Here is a 13,871-nt window from a genome sequence, read left to right as displayed (position 1 = left end):
GGTGCTCAAGGCAACTAACATTCCACCCACGATTGAGATTGTTGATGACTCGGAAGACAAGAGGATGCATATGTGGACAAAACTCAAAGAAGCTCAGGCGTCAGGCGACACCATAATGGCCAAGCTCCTGGCAAACGCTTTAGGAACAACTGGCGAACCGGTGCAGAAGCCAGCTCTTGTGAGAAAAGTCTCAGCAACTCCAGTTTTATTGACCGTCGAACCAAGGATGTTCGCGAAAGATGTGAAGATGGAATCAGAGCACTAGTCTACGCCGTCGAGGCAGTCTCGTCACATCACGATGTAAGATTTACACCCTTTTTTGATGAGAATATAGAGGCGTTGAGGTCACCGTTAACTTTGACCATTTTTAATAATGAATGGAAGAGGAGAGCTATCCAAGCCCACATAGCGATGAAGCATGTCAAAACTGGAGATTCGGAAAGAGCATATAAGGGATTGGCATAAACATCAGAATGGATGCTAACCAGGACGGAGTGGAACATCAATCACAGGAACTTCTAGCAAACTCTGCGAGAAGTGTACGACATGGGCTTGTTTGCGGCCAAGCTTCTCACACATAAGGAGAACTGTGACGCCATAGCTGATAGCAGTTATGGTTTCATGACTGCTTTCCGTTACGACATGGCCATTTGCATGTCACCATTCACGCATAGGATTGCCTCCAACGCAGGATCAGCAGTGCAGGATATTACGGTACGACAGACAATGGTGGTGGTAGAATGCTACACCACTGTGAGGAGCTTTGGTGAGTCAGGTTGGAAAGAAAATAAGTACGCTCCGGGACAAGAGTTCGCGGGTGTGGACCTGGATACCAGTGTCGGGGCGCCCAACAACACTCCGATTTATCAGTACCAGCCTTCTTTCAACCGGCAAGTGAATAGTCAGACCTCCAATCACTACAATCAATTCTACCCCCATCATACTCCAATGTACAGGTCATCACAATCAGACTCCGTATTACGACGCTCAGCCGCATCCGGATTTCAGGCGTCCGAACCCTCTGGGTAGAAACAAAGGTTTCTTTGGTGATGGCAACAGGCAGACCAGTTACCAAATACGATTAAACCAGTTCACTCCGTACAGCACCTTTGAGCAGAAGAAGCGCAACAGGGGATACAACGGTTCCAACTTTGTTCCCGGTTTTGTTGAGAAGCAACACACACGCTATCCCGTTGAAAATCAAGCAAGCGTGCCGTCAACGGCCCCAAAAAACACGGGAATCGTGCAAGACACAAGCTGGCCTTTGACGGTGTCATGCAAGATGGACGCGTCAGAGTGGGAGCGCGCTCTAGACAGGGCCGGAATTTTGCCTGAGTTAAGCGACATCATCAGTGGTTTTAAATCTGGTTTTGATCAAGGGATCCCCCCTCATTCCATGGGTTCTCTGAAGTGGTTCACCCCAGATAATCACACTTCTGCAGTGGAGGTGAAAGACAAGATCCAGAAGTCGATTGCGGAGGAGGTTGCTGCCAGGCGGATGTTTGGTCCTTTTCGCCATGAAGAGGTGGCGAGGATTTTCCCCTTTTTCAGGACAAGCCCGCTTGGCTCGGTTGTGAACGCAGACGGCAAAATGTGACCTATCAACGACCTTTCCTTTCCAAGGGACGTCGACGGAACACCTTCAGTGAATTCTTTTGTCAACAAACTAGATTTCAAAACAACATGGGACAACTTCAGGGTGGTCGCCAGCTTTTTTAAAGGGAATCCGGGCCCGTTTAAACTCGCCATTTTTGACTGGGAAAAAGGGTACCGGCAGATCCCGACAAACCCGAACCAATGGCCTTTCCTGATGGTGAAGGACCTAGAAGGGGACTTGTATTTGGACCGCGCATAGCGTTCGGCGGGGTTGCAGGCTGTGGTTAGTTTGGGAAACCGGCAGACGCATGGAAGAGGCTGATGGAATTTGAGCTTGACATCACCAAGATTTTTCGGTGGTGTAGAGACTGTAAAATGAAGATGTGTCTGGTGAGAGTCAAACTCACGACCTCAGCTATGCTGAGACACATACTAGAGTGCTGCCTTTACCAACTAGCACTACAGGCAAACAGGTGACGTTCCCGCACGCAGCGTCACCTTTGCAGTGACTGCGGCCACCAAAATTAGGTGACGCTGCGCGCGGGAGCGACAGCTGTCTGCCTGTAGTGTAGGCTACAGACGCTTGTGGCTGCCAGCTGGCAACGGTGGGCCGCTACGCTACATTTAGTCCGTAGTTCAGCGCAGCGTAGCGGATCTAAACTACAAATGACAGGGTTTTCCGTTAGCGGGCAGTGATTGCCCGCTACCGCTAACAGGCACCCCTTGAAACTACAGGGCCTCTATCGCCGCTATCAGCGCTAGCAGTGCTATTCAACCGCTAAAAAAGCTGATAGCGCTGTTAGCGCCCGTTAGCGTAGCGTAGCGGCCCGTAGCGGGCGCTACAACTAACGGCAATGTGTCAGGAACTACGCAACGCTAAACTAGCGGATAGCGCACGCTACGGATAGTTTAGCGTAGCGGCCCACCGTTGCAGCTGGGTGGTTGGTTGGTAGTGCTCATGGGTCAATCCAACAGCCCTCCATACTGTGGTGATACATCATGGTAGCAGACTAACAGACAACTCAACAGGTGGGTCGACGACAATCTATTTGTCAAAAGCCCGGTCTCGACCTGTACCATCATGGAGGTGGTAGGTCGGTCTTTAGCTCTAGGAGTGGCAACGAACAAGTACAAGTGTGCGGAGTTCGCAGACGAGCAGAAGTATATCGGCTTCATCTGGAACGGGGCCAACGGGACGGTCCGTTTACCAGAGAAGAGGCTAGCCGAACAGATCAGCCAACTCAAATCTTTTCTAGCACCAGAGGCCGTCTTCAGGTACAATGAAGTTGAGGTTTTGGCAGGCAGGCTGAATCACGTGTCATACGTACTCCCCCAACTTTGCTGCTACCTTTGAGGTCTGTACAGGTGGCTGACCCAATGGAAGCGGTTTTGGGCCGCCCGCACCCTCCCATCGGACGTCGACACAGATTTGCGGTTCTGGCTGACCACCCTGAGCAATTTCTCGCGAACCCGTCTGATCCCTATTCCAGAGGAAATCGAAATTAACTGGGTAGGCAACGCCTCAACCAGTTTTGGCGTTGGGGTTCTGGTTGGTCACCGCTGGAGCCAACTTATACGCTTCAAGGAAGACTGGGAGGGTCCAAAGCCCCGCCAAAACATCGTGTGGGCGGAGACGGTCGCCATCCGCGTTGGGATCCTCATGCTCCAGGAAATGGGCTGGGTTGTGAAGGGAACGAATTACGTAGTTTGGACCGATAACACTATCACCAAAAACGTGCTAACATCCAGGAAATCGCGGGACGTGAATGTCAACGAGGAATGGAAGATCATACAAGATCTCCTTGTGCAGGTACAACTAGATGTGACACCCAAGAGGGTCGTTTCCAAGGATAACGTCGCGGACGGGCTATCCAGGGGGATACAGAAACCTCACGTGGCCGGGAACAGGCTCCCGGGGCCACGGTCCTTTGTCTCCGTTTTCATACTTTTTCCGCGCCGCCCGTACATTGCCGGACCCCACTCCTAGTTTATCCATCTCACGCGCAATCTATGACCGCTTTTGCTTTCCCTCTGTTGCCTCGGGTCTTGCCGACATGTCCGTAAACCATACTGCCGACTAGATGGCAGTGTTTTTCCTCAACGGTCTTGCCAGCGCACTCCTTCCCCGGCCGACCTGGTGATTCTGGGCGGGTAGAAGGCGGGCACCTTGCGCGGTTTTGGCAGCGCTGTCGTCGTCCCCCGCGGACATCGGCCGACCTCGCATTCTTGGGCATAGCTCTTGGGTCGGCGGGGTGTCACTGCGCCACACCCTGGAAAGGACGGTACCAGACATCTGCACACTTGGTTGTCCAGGTGCTAGAAACTGTACATCAGGCATTTAGACGGGGGGCGAGCTATCCTGCTCACGGGCAGTCCTTCACACCGTCGCGGAAGAGGGGGCAGAGAGTGAGTAACGATTTTTGTGGCGTTCGCGCCTGCAGCAGTTTTTTCTCCGGAGTAGTGGGTGTTCACGCGCGGCTCAGGCTCCTGCGAAAACCCTGAGTTCATGGGTTTACGCCTGAACCCCCACACCTTCCCGGATGCTGTACAGGAAATAAATCGAACTCATTTCTCTCTCCTACACGGCGGGAGCGATCGAGGATGATCCAGCTCGTCCAGCCGACGGGCGGGCCGGATTGACGCCGAAATGTCCCCAGATGACGGCAAATTGCCTGATCAGGGCCCTGCAGACGACGCGCTGCCCCATCTCTGACGGCCAGGACGTGAGGTCGGACCCGACCCCGGCAAAACCACGTCCGCTTCGCTAGGGACCGGCATCATGACCAGATATTATCGGACATGATTCCAGACCTCTGTTGGGAGCTGCTCAACTCGGTCAGTTTCCCGGGCAGATGGCGGTCGGTCCTGTGCACAAGTCCTTGGGGCAACTTTGAACAGCGGGGGTGACGTCACCTGCTTCAGAAATTCTTGACTTTGAGAGCCAGTCTCAAGTCCCCCCTCATCATCTACCCCATCCGCCTCCCTTCCTCGCTCCTCCATCCAGCTCCCTTCCTTGCTCCTCCTCCTTCCTTCGCTCCTCCATCCTCCCTTCCTTACTCCTCCCCCCCTCCCTCCCTCGCTCCTTCCCCCTCTCTCCCTCGCTCCTCTCTCCATTGCTCCTCTCTCCCTCGCTCCTCTCTCCTCTCTCCATTGCTCCTCTCTCCCTCGCTCCTCTCTCCATCGCTCCTCCCTTGTGCGGATAATCAGCTCAAATCATTGTAATAGTAGTCTGTGTGACATGTTTGTGGTTGTATCAGCTCGGTGTACATATATCTTGTTCCTTGTTTAATTCTTGAAACAAAACCATTCTGCTAATGTAAATATTGTTGCTGTCTATCAATAATATTGCCAATCGGGCCGGCGGCCCACCCGGGTCTGAAAGCCAGCATTCTGCCGCCTCAAGGGCCGACCTGGTTGGTTCGGTGTACAAAGTTATGGCGTGGTGGGCTGGTCGCAATGCCACACATGTTGTCGTCTTCAACACGGCCCAGGTCGGATGGACAATCTGCTTGCTGGCATTGGCACTGCTATTACACCGGCCATCCGACCGGTGTGCCTGCCAGCTCTTTGGCAGACATCGTGCGCCCCGCCATGATGTCGTCAACCACTGGTGGGTCAAACAGAGTCCCGAGTACGGGAAATCTCTGTCCTCTTGACGGCGAAACGCGCCCGCCGTGTAGTCGAGTCAAGGCTCGAGGCAATCCACCGAGGAAGCCCAGATTCGTTTCCCTCATCTCCATAATCGCCTGCACGTGTCATGATGCCGTGCACGTGTCGTCTGGGCTATAGCTGGCCTCGCCGGGCTGGGGAGAGCCCCTCGTCAGGCTACGACCAGCCCCGCCCGACTTCCTAACGTGTTGGGCAGTCGTATCCACTTTTTCAGGAGGCCTAAATCATTAGTCTGCAATCCTGCCAGGTTTGGAGAGCTGAAAAGCAATGTCCAGTGGGAGAATGGCATGTCAGAAGAGGAAATCCAAAGAGGAAATCTAGGGTCTTGATCTAATCATCTTTCGTCTCGGCTTCATACATATTTAGGCCTCACTAGTTGAAGAGGCCCACGTCCAATCGAGGCGGCTGACAAGGATCTCGTCGGCTGTTTTCGGCGACGGAGCTGGGCTAATGCTTTCATGAGGGGCCGTCTTCCTTCCAGGTTGGCAGGTGAAACTGGGGCACCTTAACGGATACGAAGGCTGGAACACCAAGTCCACCCGTATACATACCGCGATGTTTCGACAGTTTCAGAGGCATCTTCGGATACAGTCCAAGGGCGAACTCGATGTCAGACAGCGCTGGGGTAGGTGGTCTGGGGGTTTTCTATAAAAGATACCTGACGACCGCCAGGGCGCAACCCATCCTCCAGACACGTACCCCCTCTTTTCAAAACCCAAGCCGAGTGAATCAAGCACCCGATGAACTCGATTTATTTCCTGCCCTGCGTCCTTCTACTTGCCCATCTCTTTCACGTTCGGGCTTACCAGCTACGCTCGGCGGAAGATCTATCTTGTGCTTCAAGCAAGAGTTTTCTAGCGAGGTCCTTTAAGCGGAGCGGTGTGTTTCTGTTCCCCACTTCATAGCAAAGAAGAATTGCAAACAAGCCCCCAAACCGTGCACTTCATTAGCCCTTGGACTGCACTGACTGTGACTCACGTTTTTCAATCTTCCCAGACAACACACCGGGTTCACCGTCCAGAAGAAATCCACGGAACAACAAAGGTGAGCCAAAAAGTGCTCAACATGATCGATGAATTGGAGGGGTTTCCATCTCATGGATAAATGGTTTTACAGGTGCATCGAGCTCGACAGGAGTGAAAAGCCTGAAACTGAAAGCCAAAGTGGACCCAGTGCAAGGTTTCCTGAGCATGGTCTGCAAGTCACCCACTCACTCTCCATTAATCGCTAATAGATTTTATTGTCAAAAGAAATCATGAGCACAGCTGACATAATGTTTGAAAAAAAAAACTCACGACGTACTTTGGCCAACTCAGATGATACTGATACCGTCTCCACCCAAGCGTACCTACAGGGTGGTACGTTTGTTGAAGATAAAACTATCTCGCTTTGCTCTTTGACTGACGTGAATTCGATAATCAGTGACAGACGACTTGGGGGGGGAAATAGCCATGCCCGAATCCATTAAGAATTCTCAATCCGTGAATCGTAGTCTCGCCCTGCGTGAAGCGTTCAACTACGGACAGAGCCGGTCGAAGATTGTTAAACACATAGGGAAAGTGATGGAACAGATTGCTTCGAAGAACGACCCATACTTAGGCGAACCCGATCTACTCAAGGTTGCATTCTGTGCCAAAGCACTTGCCGATGTTACAAAGACCGCAAATGTCGCCCCAAAAGAACAGCCATTTAGCGATGAAATCCAGCAGCTAATTATCAAATGGTGGGATAAACACGGAATGGAAAAAATTAAAGACGAGAGAGTCCGAGACCTCATGAACATTTTACTGCACATGTGGGCAGAGCGAGCCCAAAAAATCGAAGATTTAAAGAAACAATGAGCTGGATCAATGTGCCCTCATCCAAATCCTCGGTTCTATCAAGACAAGATATCTCTTATCTAAACATGTGTCCGGCAAAGAATTGTTGATTGTGTCCGGCAAAGAATTGTTGATAGAGATATACATCCCATCCTATGCTCCTTCTCTTGCAAAAAACAAAAACATTTGTTCAATCCCCACTAATCTTCGTGAGTTTCCTGCCATGCCACCCCCAAAAAATGGAGTCCTTCCCTAAGCAGCCCCCCCTCTACTCTATGATTTGTTTTTTTCCCTCTTTTTCATCTGGATATCAAAGATAAAAGCACGCGCACCCGTTACAACGTAATATCTTGAAGCACAAGTTCCAGCTACAATTCTCACTTTTTTTGAGCGGGAAGCGCGCTTATCACTACTGAATCTTGTGCGCTCAAGGCTACAAACAAAAAAATTCCCTCTTCCCAAAGAGCTGAATTGAGTGCGGGTTTCCACTACAATGTGTATAAAACTGCTGCGGTTTTAGCAGAGAAGAGCGGCGACGGAGGTCGTTGACCCGGCAACATTGGTATAAAAGATTTGGATGGAGCTACCCTCATGTTGAGATAGCTGTATGCTTATATATAAGGTGTAGTATGCTTCAACCAAAACAACGGGAATCTTAGCCTTGTACATAGTCTATACCAGATTATTGCTGCTGTAGTGGAAGAAAGTGGTACCATCACAAAAGTGACCCAACCACTCCTTCACAAGGTTATCCCGGAGAAAGTCGGGTGATCCGGAGAAATACGCTACACAGCTCCACAAGCGTTGTAGGCCACAGAGCAAGGTAAATCAAGTAAAGCATAAACCATAAAATAAAGCTCCGTTGCATAAGAGAAAATAACTCCGCCACAAATCTCCGTGAAAACGTAAGAAAAAAAGCCATAAAGCAAGCACAAGGCTTCCGCAAAGCACACCCGTAACACAGGTAAAGCAAGTCCGCAAAGTAACCTCCGCCCTGCAACGCACACAAAGTAAGAAAAGGAAGAAAGTCTGCAAAGTAAAGTAAAACCGCAAAGGAGAGTCTGTGGGGAGTATGAGGCAGAATTCTCCCTCCCCCACCCTAGTTTTATAGAGAAATGAGAATTAAAGATATCCTCTGCCCGCCATCCACCAACTCCGTTCACACACGCACACTTGCCATCTGCCAAGCACTATACACACGCACGCACATCATCCGCCAAGCTCTGCTCTCACGCTAACTCCTGCCGTCTCTGCCGCTTGCTTTTTCCCGCCGTTGAAATCCTCTCTCCCTAGCTTCCACACCCCTTTCTAGTCTATGATTTCAGGATCCCACATGCTGCCTCTGCACCAGCTACTTACACTGACGTAGCCTGCTTTGGCTGCCATGGCTTTGCCCAATCACCACCCCTGCTAGCCAATCTGCTCTGGCCTGCTCAGTTTGAGTCCAGCTCCGCGCTATGGCGCTTCTACCTGTGCGCGGTAGACAGCGGGCTGAGGGGATGGTGCAGAAAAAAAAAGCTGCCCTCGTGGTTGATCCGGATGTGAGTCGTAGAATCAGAAAGATAGCGCTAGGAGGTAGGGATTTTGAGAGGACGAGGGGAATGGAATACCCCTTGGCGGTTTGAGGTTTTAAGAGAAGGAAAGGGGTTAGGGAGTTCTTTTGTGAAAATATGCGGGAAAAGGTTTGGAAGTATGCGCAAAGTGCGTCGGGAAAAGAAACTCGGACAGGATTGATAAACTCAGGGGTATCGGGATCTCAAAAACTCAGACAGAAAAATAAGCTCCAAAATCGTGATGATACTTTTCTTGGATCCGAAAGAGGTACCATGCCGACCCCTCCTCCAAGTTCTGCTGAACTTAAGCTTAGGGTCGGTGACAGACCTTGCGACAGGCTGCGCGACAGGCCCTCGTGCCCACCGCGCGCGCGCTACAACCGGGAAAGACGGAGAAGAGCAGAAACCACAACACAACAGAAACACCAAACAACAAACAAAAGGAAAGAAACAAAACACATCCAACCCACCACCTACACTCCCATCCAACGCGCACCAATGAGAAACAAAAGAGAGAAAGAAAACAAAGAAGAAAAAGAAACAAAAGAAAAGAAAAGAAAAAACAGGAAACAAAAACAAGGAAACTAAAAACTGGAAAAAAAAGAATAGGAGAGAAACAACAAAGACAAGGGGATAGAAGGGGGAACCAAGAGAGCCAGACTGAGTCTTGATCCTGAAACGCCGGGGCTTGATGAAACCGTGTATCATGATCCTGAGAGGGGGTGATTTCTTGATTTTGCACCTTTTCACGGCCTCCACCAGTTTGATCACCACATCCGCCCACCATTTGCAGACTGTCCCTAGTCTGCGCATTTCCGCGCACCATCCTCTGTTTAAAGCAAAAGAAAGAAAGGAAGGTCCTCCACGTGGCTCACATATGTGGCGAATGTAATGTTTTCGAAAACGCGGTAGCAAGTACCCGGAGGTGCATACACATGGGAGGACTTACTTCTGTTCTCCTATGCCTCCGCGGGAATGATATCTCTTCACCTGATCGGCCGCGAAACGCCTCTTGAGTTCGGTCCCGTCCAGCTCGGCCAACACGTAGGACCCGCCTTCTACCTGCTTGACCACGCGGTAGGGGCCGTTCCATTTATGAGCAAAAAGTTGGCCCCACTGGGTCTCGAGGGACCGGTTATACGCCAAAACCATATCTCCAGGCTCGAGTGAGTCGCGTAGACGTGCTGCGCGCTCTTCTTCCCAGTAGCGGACTGAATCACCGCGAGATTCCACCATCTTACAATACACAATCCCACGAGACTCCTCGCTGCGCTCTAGCTGAATAGACCGTGCCGCTATCAAATCCGTCTTTGTCTTGACCAAGTCCCAGTTGACACCTAAATAGGACTCTATTTCCAGGTCCAAAGGCAAAACTGCGCGTTGACCAAACACTAACTCATAGGGGGAGTAGCCCGTGGTTTGCTTCGTCGAGATCCGATCCGCGAACAGAACTAGAGGGAGAAATTTACGGCAATTCTTGCCACTCTCCCCTGCCAGCTTAACTAAAGCTGCCTTCAATGGGCCGTGCCCCCGTTCAACCATGCCTTGACCTTCAGGGTAGTAGGGAGTAGAGACGCGATGCTGTCCGGGAAGTTTCCTCAGCATGTTGGCTAGAGCGCCACCAAACTCGGATCCTCCATCCGTGGAGTAAGCTTGAGCCAGGCCATACCGCATCGTCCAATTCTCCTGCAAGAACGCGGCCACCGCTTCCGACGTGAGATTGTTGAGAATTTTTGCTTCCACCCAACCAGAAAAGTCGTCCCTTGCGACAATGAGATACTTGGCTCCGCTAGCCTTCAGGTGTACCACATCCATCGCGACGCGTCCAAACACTGTTGATTCTCCCGTAGGGTATCGCAACTCCTGAGGTCTCCGTAGGTCGCGTCGTTGACACACGTCGCAGCTTTGACACCATTGTGTGACCACCTGCTTCAAAGACGGCCACCAGAATCGCTCTGCAATGCGTCTATAAGTCTCTGCAACGCCCAGGTAGCCTAGGTCTTCATGTAGCTGCTGGAGAATCGAATCCTGTTTTTCGGGAATGGTGACAACAATGCGGGGCAAAGGGCTACCGCGCTTCATCAGCCTTCCTTCTTGCAGAAAGAATTCGACCAATCGGCGCTTCAAAGCGTTGAAGTCTTTTGCATTCATGTCCTTCGGCCTCTCCAGAGTCTCCAGGAACTGCTCCACCTCGCGCCAGTAACCTTCCTGATAGCCCGAGTAGTCCTCTGAACGCGCCGAAAAAACTCGCACGGGACGTATATGGGGCGTTTCTTCATCAAACTCTGAAGGGGGGTCTGACTCATTGTCACCTTGAGGACGCCGGGACAAACCGTCGGGCATAGTAAAAGACTTGACAGGCCGGTGCACAATGTCGAAAGAGAATAACTGAATGAACGCCACCCAGCGCGTCATGGGCGCGTTAGGCAAACTCGGCACATTGATCATTTGAATCAAAGACTGCGCATCCACCTGCAGCTCGAAATGTTGCCCCCACAACACCGTCTGAAGCTTTTTTAGAATTCGTGCAACCCCACATAACTCGAGTTTTGATTGAGAGTATCGGGATTCAATGTCGGAGAACAAAAGAGACTCATAAAGGGCGGGTCGATCGAATACGTTACCATCTACCTGAGTAAGAACCGCACCGGCCGCGTGAAAGCTGGAGTCTACTGCAAGCTTGATTTTTCCCGTGTCAGGTCCGTAGTCAATCTTAACTAAGACAATATCTTTCCCGACAATCTGCTTAAGCTCCTGAAACGCTCTCTCGCACTCGCCAGTCCATTCCCAGTCCGAATCCTTTCTAGTCAGTCGACGGAGGGGCAAACAGATCTGAGAGAGAGCCGGAATGAAAATCCGGACGTAAACCACAACGCCCAGGAAACCTCGCACCTCCGTCGCGTTAATTGGAGTTGGCCAGGATACAATTTTGTTCACTTTGCTGGGAGCCATCTTCCGGCCCTCCTTGCAGACTACGTGGCCGACGATCTCGAGCGCGGGCACGCAAGCCGCAAGCTTGGAGGCTGAAACTGTCAGGCCTGACTCCTCGATCCGGAAAAGAATGCGCTCTAGGGTTTCGGCGTACTCCCAAATAAACCTGCGAATGCCAGAATGCCAGGGCAACCTCTTGTTGTCGTAATTGGATTTGGGGCCCTTAATTCCACCGTTGTCAATGAATATGCCAGCGTGATCCGGGATTTCATCCTGAAGGATCCACATCATCTGCGCCTGGTACACGGCGACAGAGTTTGTGGCTCCTTGAGGAAGTCTAGTTAATTGAAATCTTCCCAGGGGCGTCTTGAACGTAGTAAGCGGCCAGGAAATAGGGTCCAAAGCGCGCTCATTGTAGCCGCCCATGATGTCCCCAAGTCCGTAGCATGCGCGTCCAGAAAAGGATTCGACGAATTCCTCAGTGGCTGGCGGAACTCCCGCATCCCTGATAGTGATCTTGTTTAGTGGCTGGAGATCGTGGACTACTCTTAGCTTCCCATTCCCTTTAAGAACGCAGAAAACAGGGCTTGAATAGGAGGACGTAGATTGCTCATAGAGCCCGTCTCGGACACGATCTCTAATCAGGCGCGTATACTCATCAAGTTTAGCGGTGGGGATCGAAATTTTCTTCTTTTGCCAGGGTTCGTGCTCCACAACCGGAATGATGTACGGCAGGCCGTACGAATCCTTCAGAAGCCCACGCTTGCTCCCATCAAAAGCAATTGCCATATTCCTTTCGGACAGCACATTCTTAATCAGATCCAGCTCATCCGGGAGTAACCAGTTGGGTGGCCCAAAATTCACCACTTCCAAACGCTCAGCAGTGACGCGCCCCTTGGGCACGAAAACCCTGGCTAATTTGTGTGAAAGTCCTTGGTACGGGTCCCGGGACAGCGGCGGCCTACGCAGCGGGGGGTTCAATCCTTGAGGCATCGGCTGGTTTACCGGCTTTATCTTCTTGGCAACCGGCTTATACTTTGCAGCAAAAGCGAGAAAGTCGCCTGACCGCCAAGCTTCCAACAGTGCATTCTGCGCCCGGGTTCCGAGTCCGCTTTCCAACAAAAGGCTCGTCCGATGCTCCGCGCGATCCTCAAACGCCGACTTGTCTGCCAGGGAAAATCCAAAAGAGGGTTCTTTGCTCACCTATGTGGCACACGGCAGGGTTTTTGACAAGATGGGAGCATCACGCCTCGGAGGTGCATATTGGTGGGAACTTACTTTTACCCCAAATGCCCTCCACGATGGCCCAAAGAATACCATTCCCCCTTCGCCGCGTACTTGATGGGAACATAGTTCAAGCTCATTGCGGAGCTCCGCGCCGAACGCCATGCCTTCATCATTAGATAGTTTAACCTCTTTGCGGAGGCCTTTTGATTCGGACTCCCTACGGGGTAACGGAAGTTTATACTCATTGCGGAGTGACACTAGTTTAGGCTCATTGCGGAGTGGCACGAGTTTACCCTCATCGTGGAGCTCGTGAAGTTTATTCTCGTTACGGAGACAAAGATTCGTCGCTGAGAGTTGCCGGTATCTGTCGATAAAGACCGGCGAAGGATGGAGGCTCACAAGAGTGGCGCGAGGTAGGGCTTTTACAACGGCAGTAGATACCCTGGAGGTGCATAAACTGGGAGGACTTACTTTCAGTTCTAGCTGCCTCCACGGAACTCCAGTTTCCTCCTCCACTGCGCCTCTTCTGTTGTACACTTGAGATTTAAAACTGAAATGAAACTGAGCCAAAATCTTATTTTTGAGACTTTTGATTATCTTGAGATGTTTTTTGGGTTTTCTGTTTTGCTGATTGATAGAATAAAATGGAATAGGAAAAACGGGCCAGTAATCCTCTGGGTTTTGAGTTGATTCGACGACGCGAGCACGAGGATCTAGATTAACACCGCCGTAAGCCGAACCAACTGAGATCATAAAAAAGGACGGTCGTCCTCAGATTCGCCAGGGAGTTGCGCCACATGCGTCAGCACGGCCTTGCGCCCCTGACCTGGGAATTCTCGCTCCCATCGTCCAGATCCAGTGGAACATAGGGACAGCTCAATATCCCGACCGTTTGCATCGGGAATGATGATCTTCTCGCCGGATTGCGGGTTGAAGGAGAGAGTAGCGGCGACATCCATCAAGAAAGGGTGCCCCAGAATCAGCGGTTCGTCATTGCGAGTAATCCAAAAATTACAAGTCTTATCAATGAAAAAATAGGAGCAACTGAAAGTTTTATTGCTTATCAGAAGCTAGT

The 13,871-nt window shown here is 51.2% G+C and overlaps 1 protein-coding gene across 1 annotated transcript; it reads left to right on the top strand.

Annotated features, from left to right (window-relative positions):
• Positions 1 to 6,005: 6,005 nt before the first annotated feature.
• On the top strand, positions 6,006 to 7,106 carry PtA15_4A838 (uncharacterized protein; the record flags this gene model as incomplete). Its single annotated transcript, XM_053168763.1, has 5 exons — positions 6,006 to 6,127; positions 6,262 to 6,309; positions 6,382 to 6,458; positions 6,582 to 6,623; positions 6,688 to 7,106. The coding sequence occupies 5 exons, from the start codon at positions 6,006 to 6,008 to the stop codon at positions 7,104 to 7,106; spliced, it is 708 nt and encodes a 235-aa protein (XP_053019940.1).
• Between the last annotated feature and the right edge of the window lie 6,765 nt (positions 7,107 to 13,871).

The sequence above is a fragment of the Puccinia triticina genome, chromosome 4A (genome assembly GCF_026914185.1).
Source record: "Puccinia triticina chromosome 4A, complete sequence".
NCBI lineage: Eukaryota > Fungi > Basidiomycota > Pucciniomycetes > Pucciniales > Pucciniaceae > Puccinia > Puccinia triticina.
Note: the sequence above shows the minus strand (reverse complement) of the source record. Positions and strands in the feature narration are given on the sequence as shown.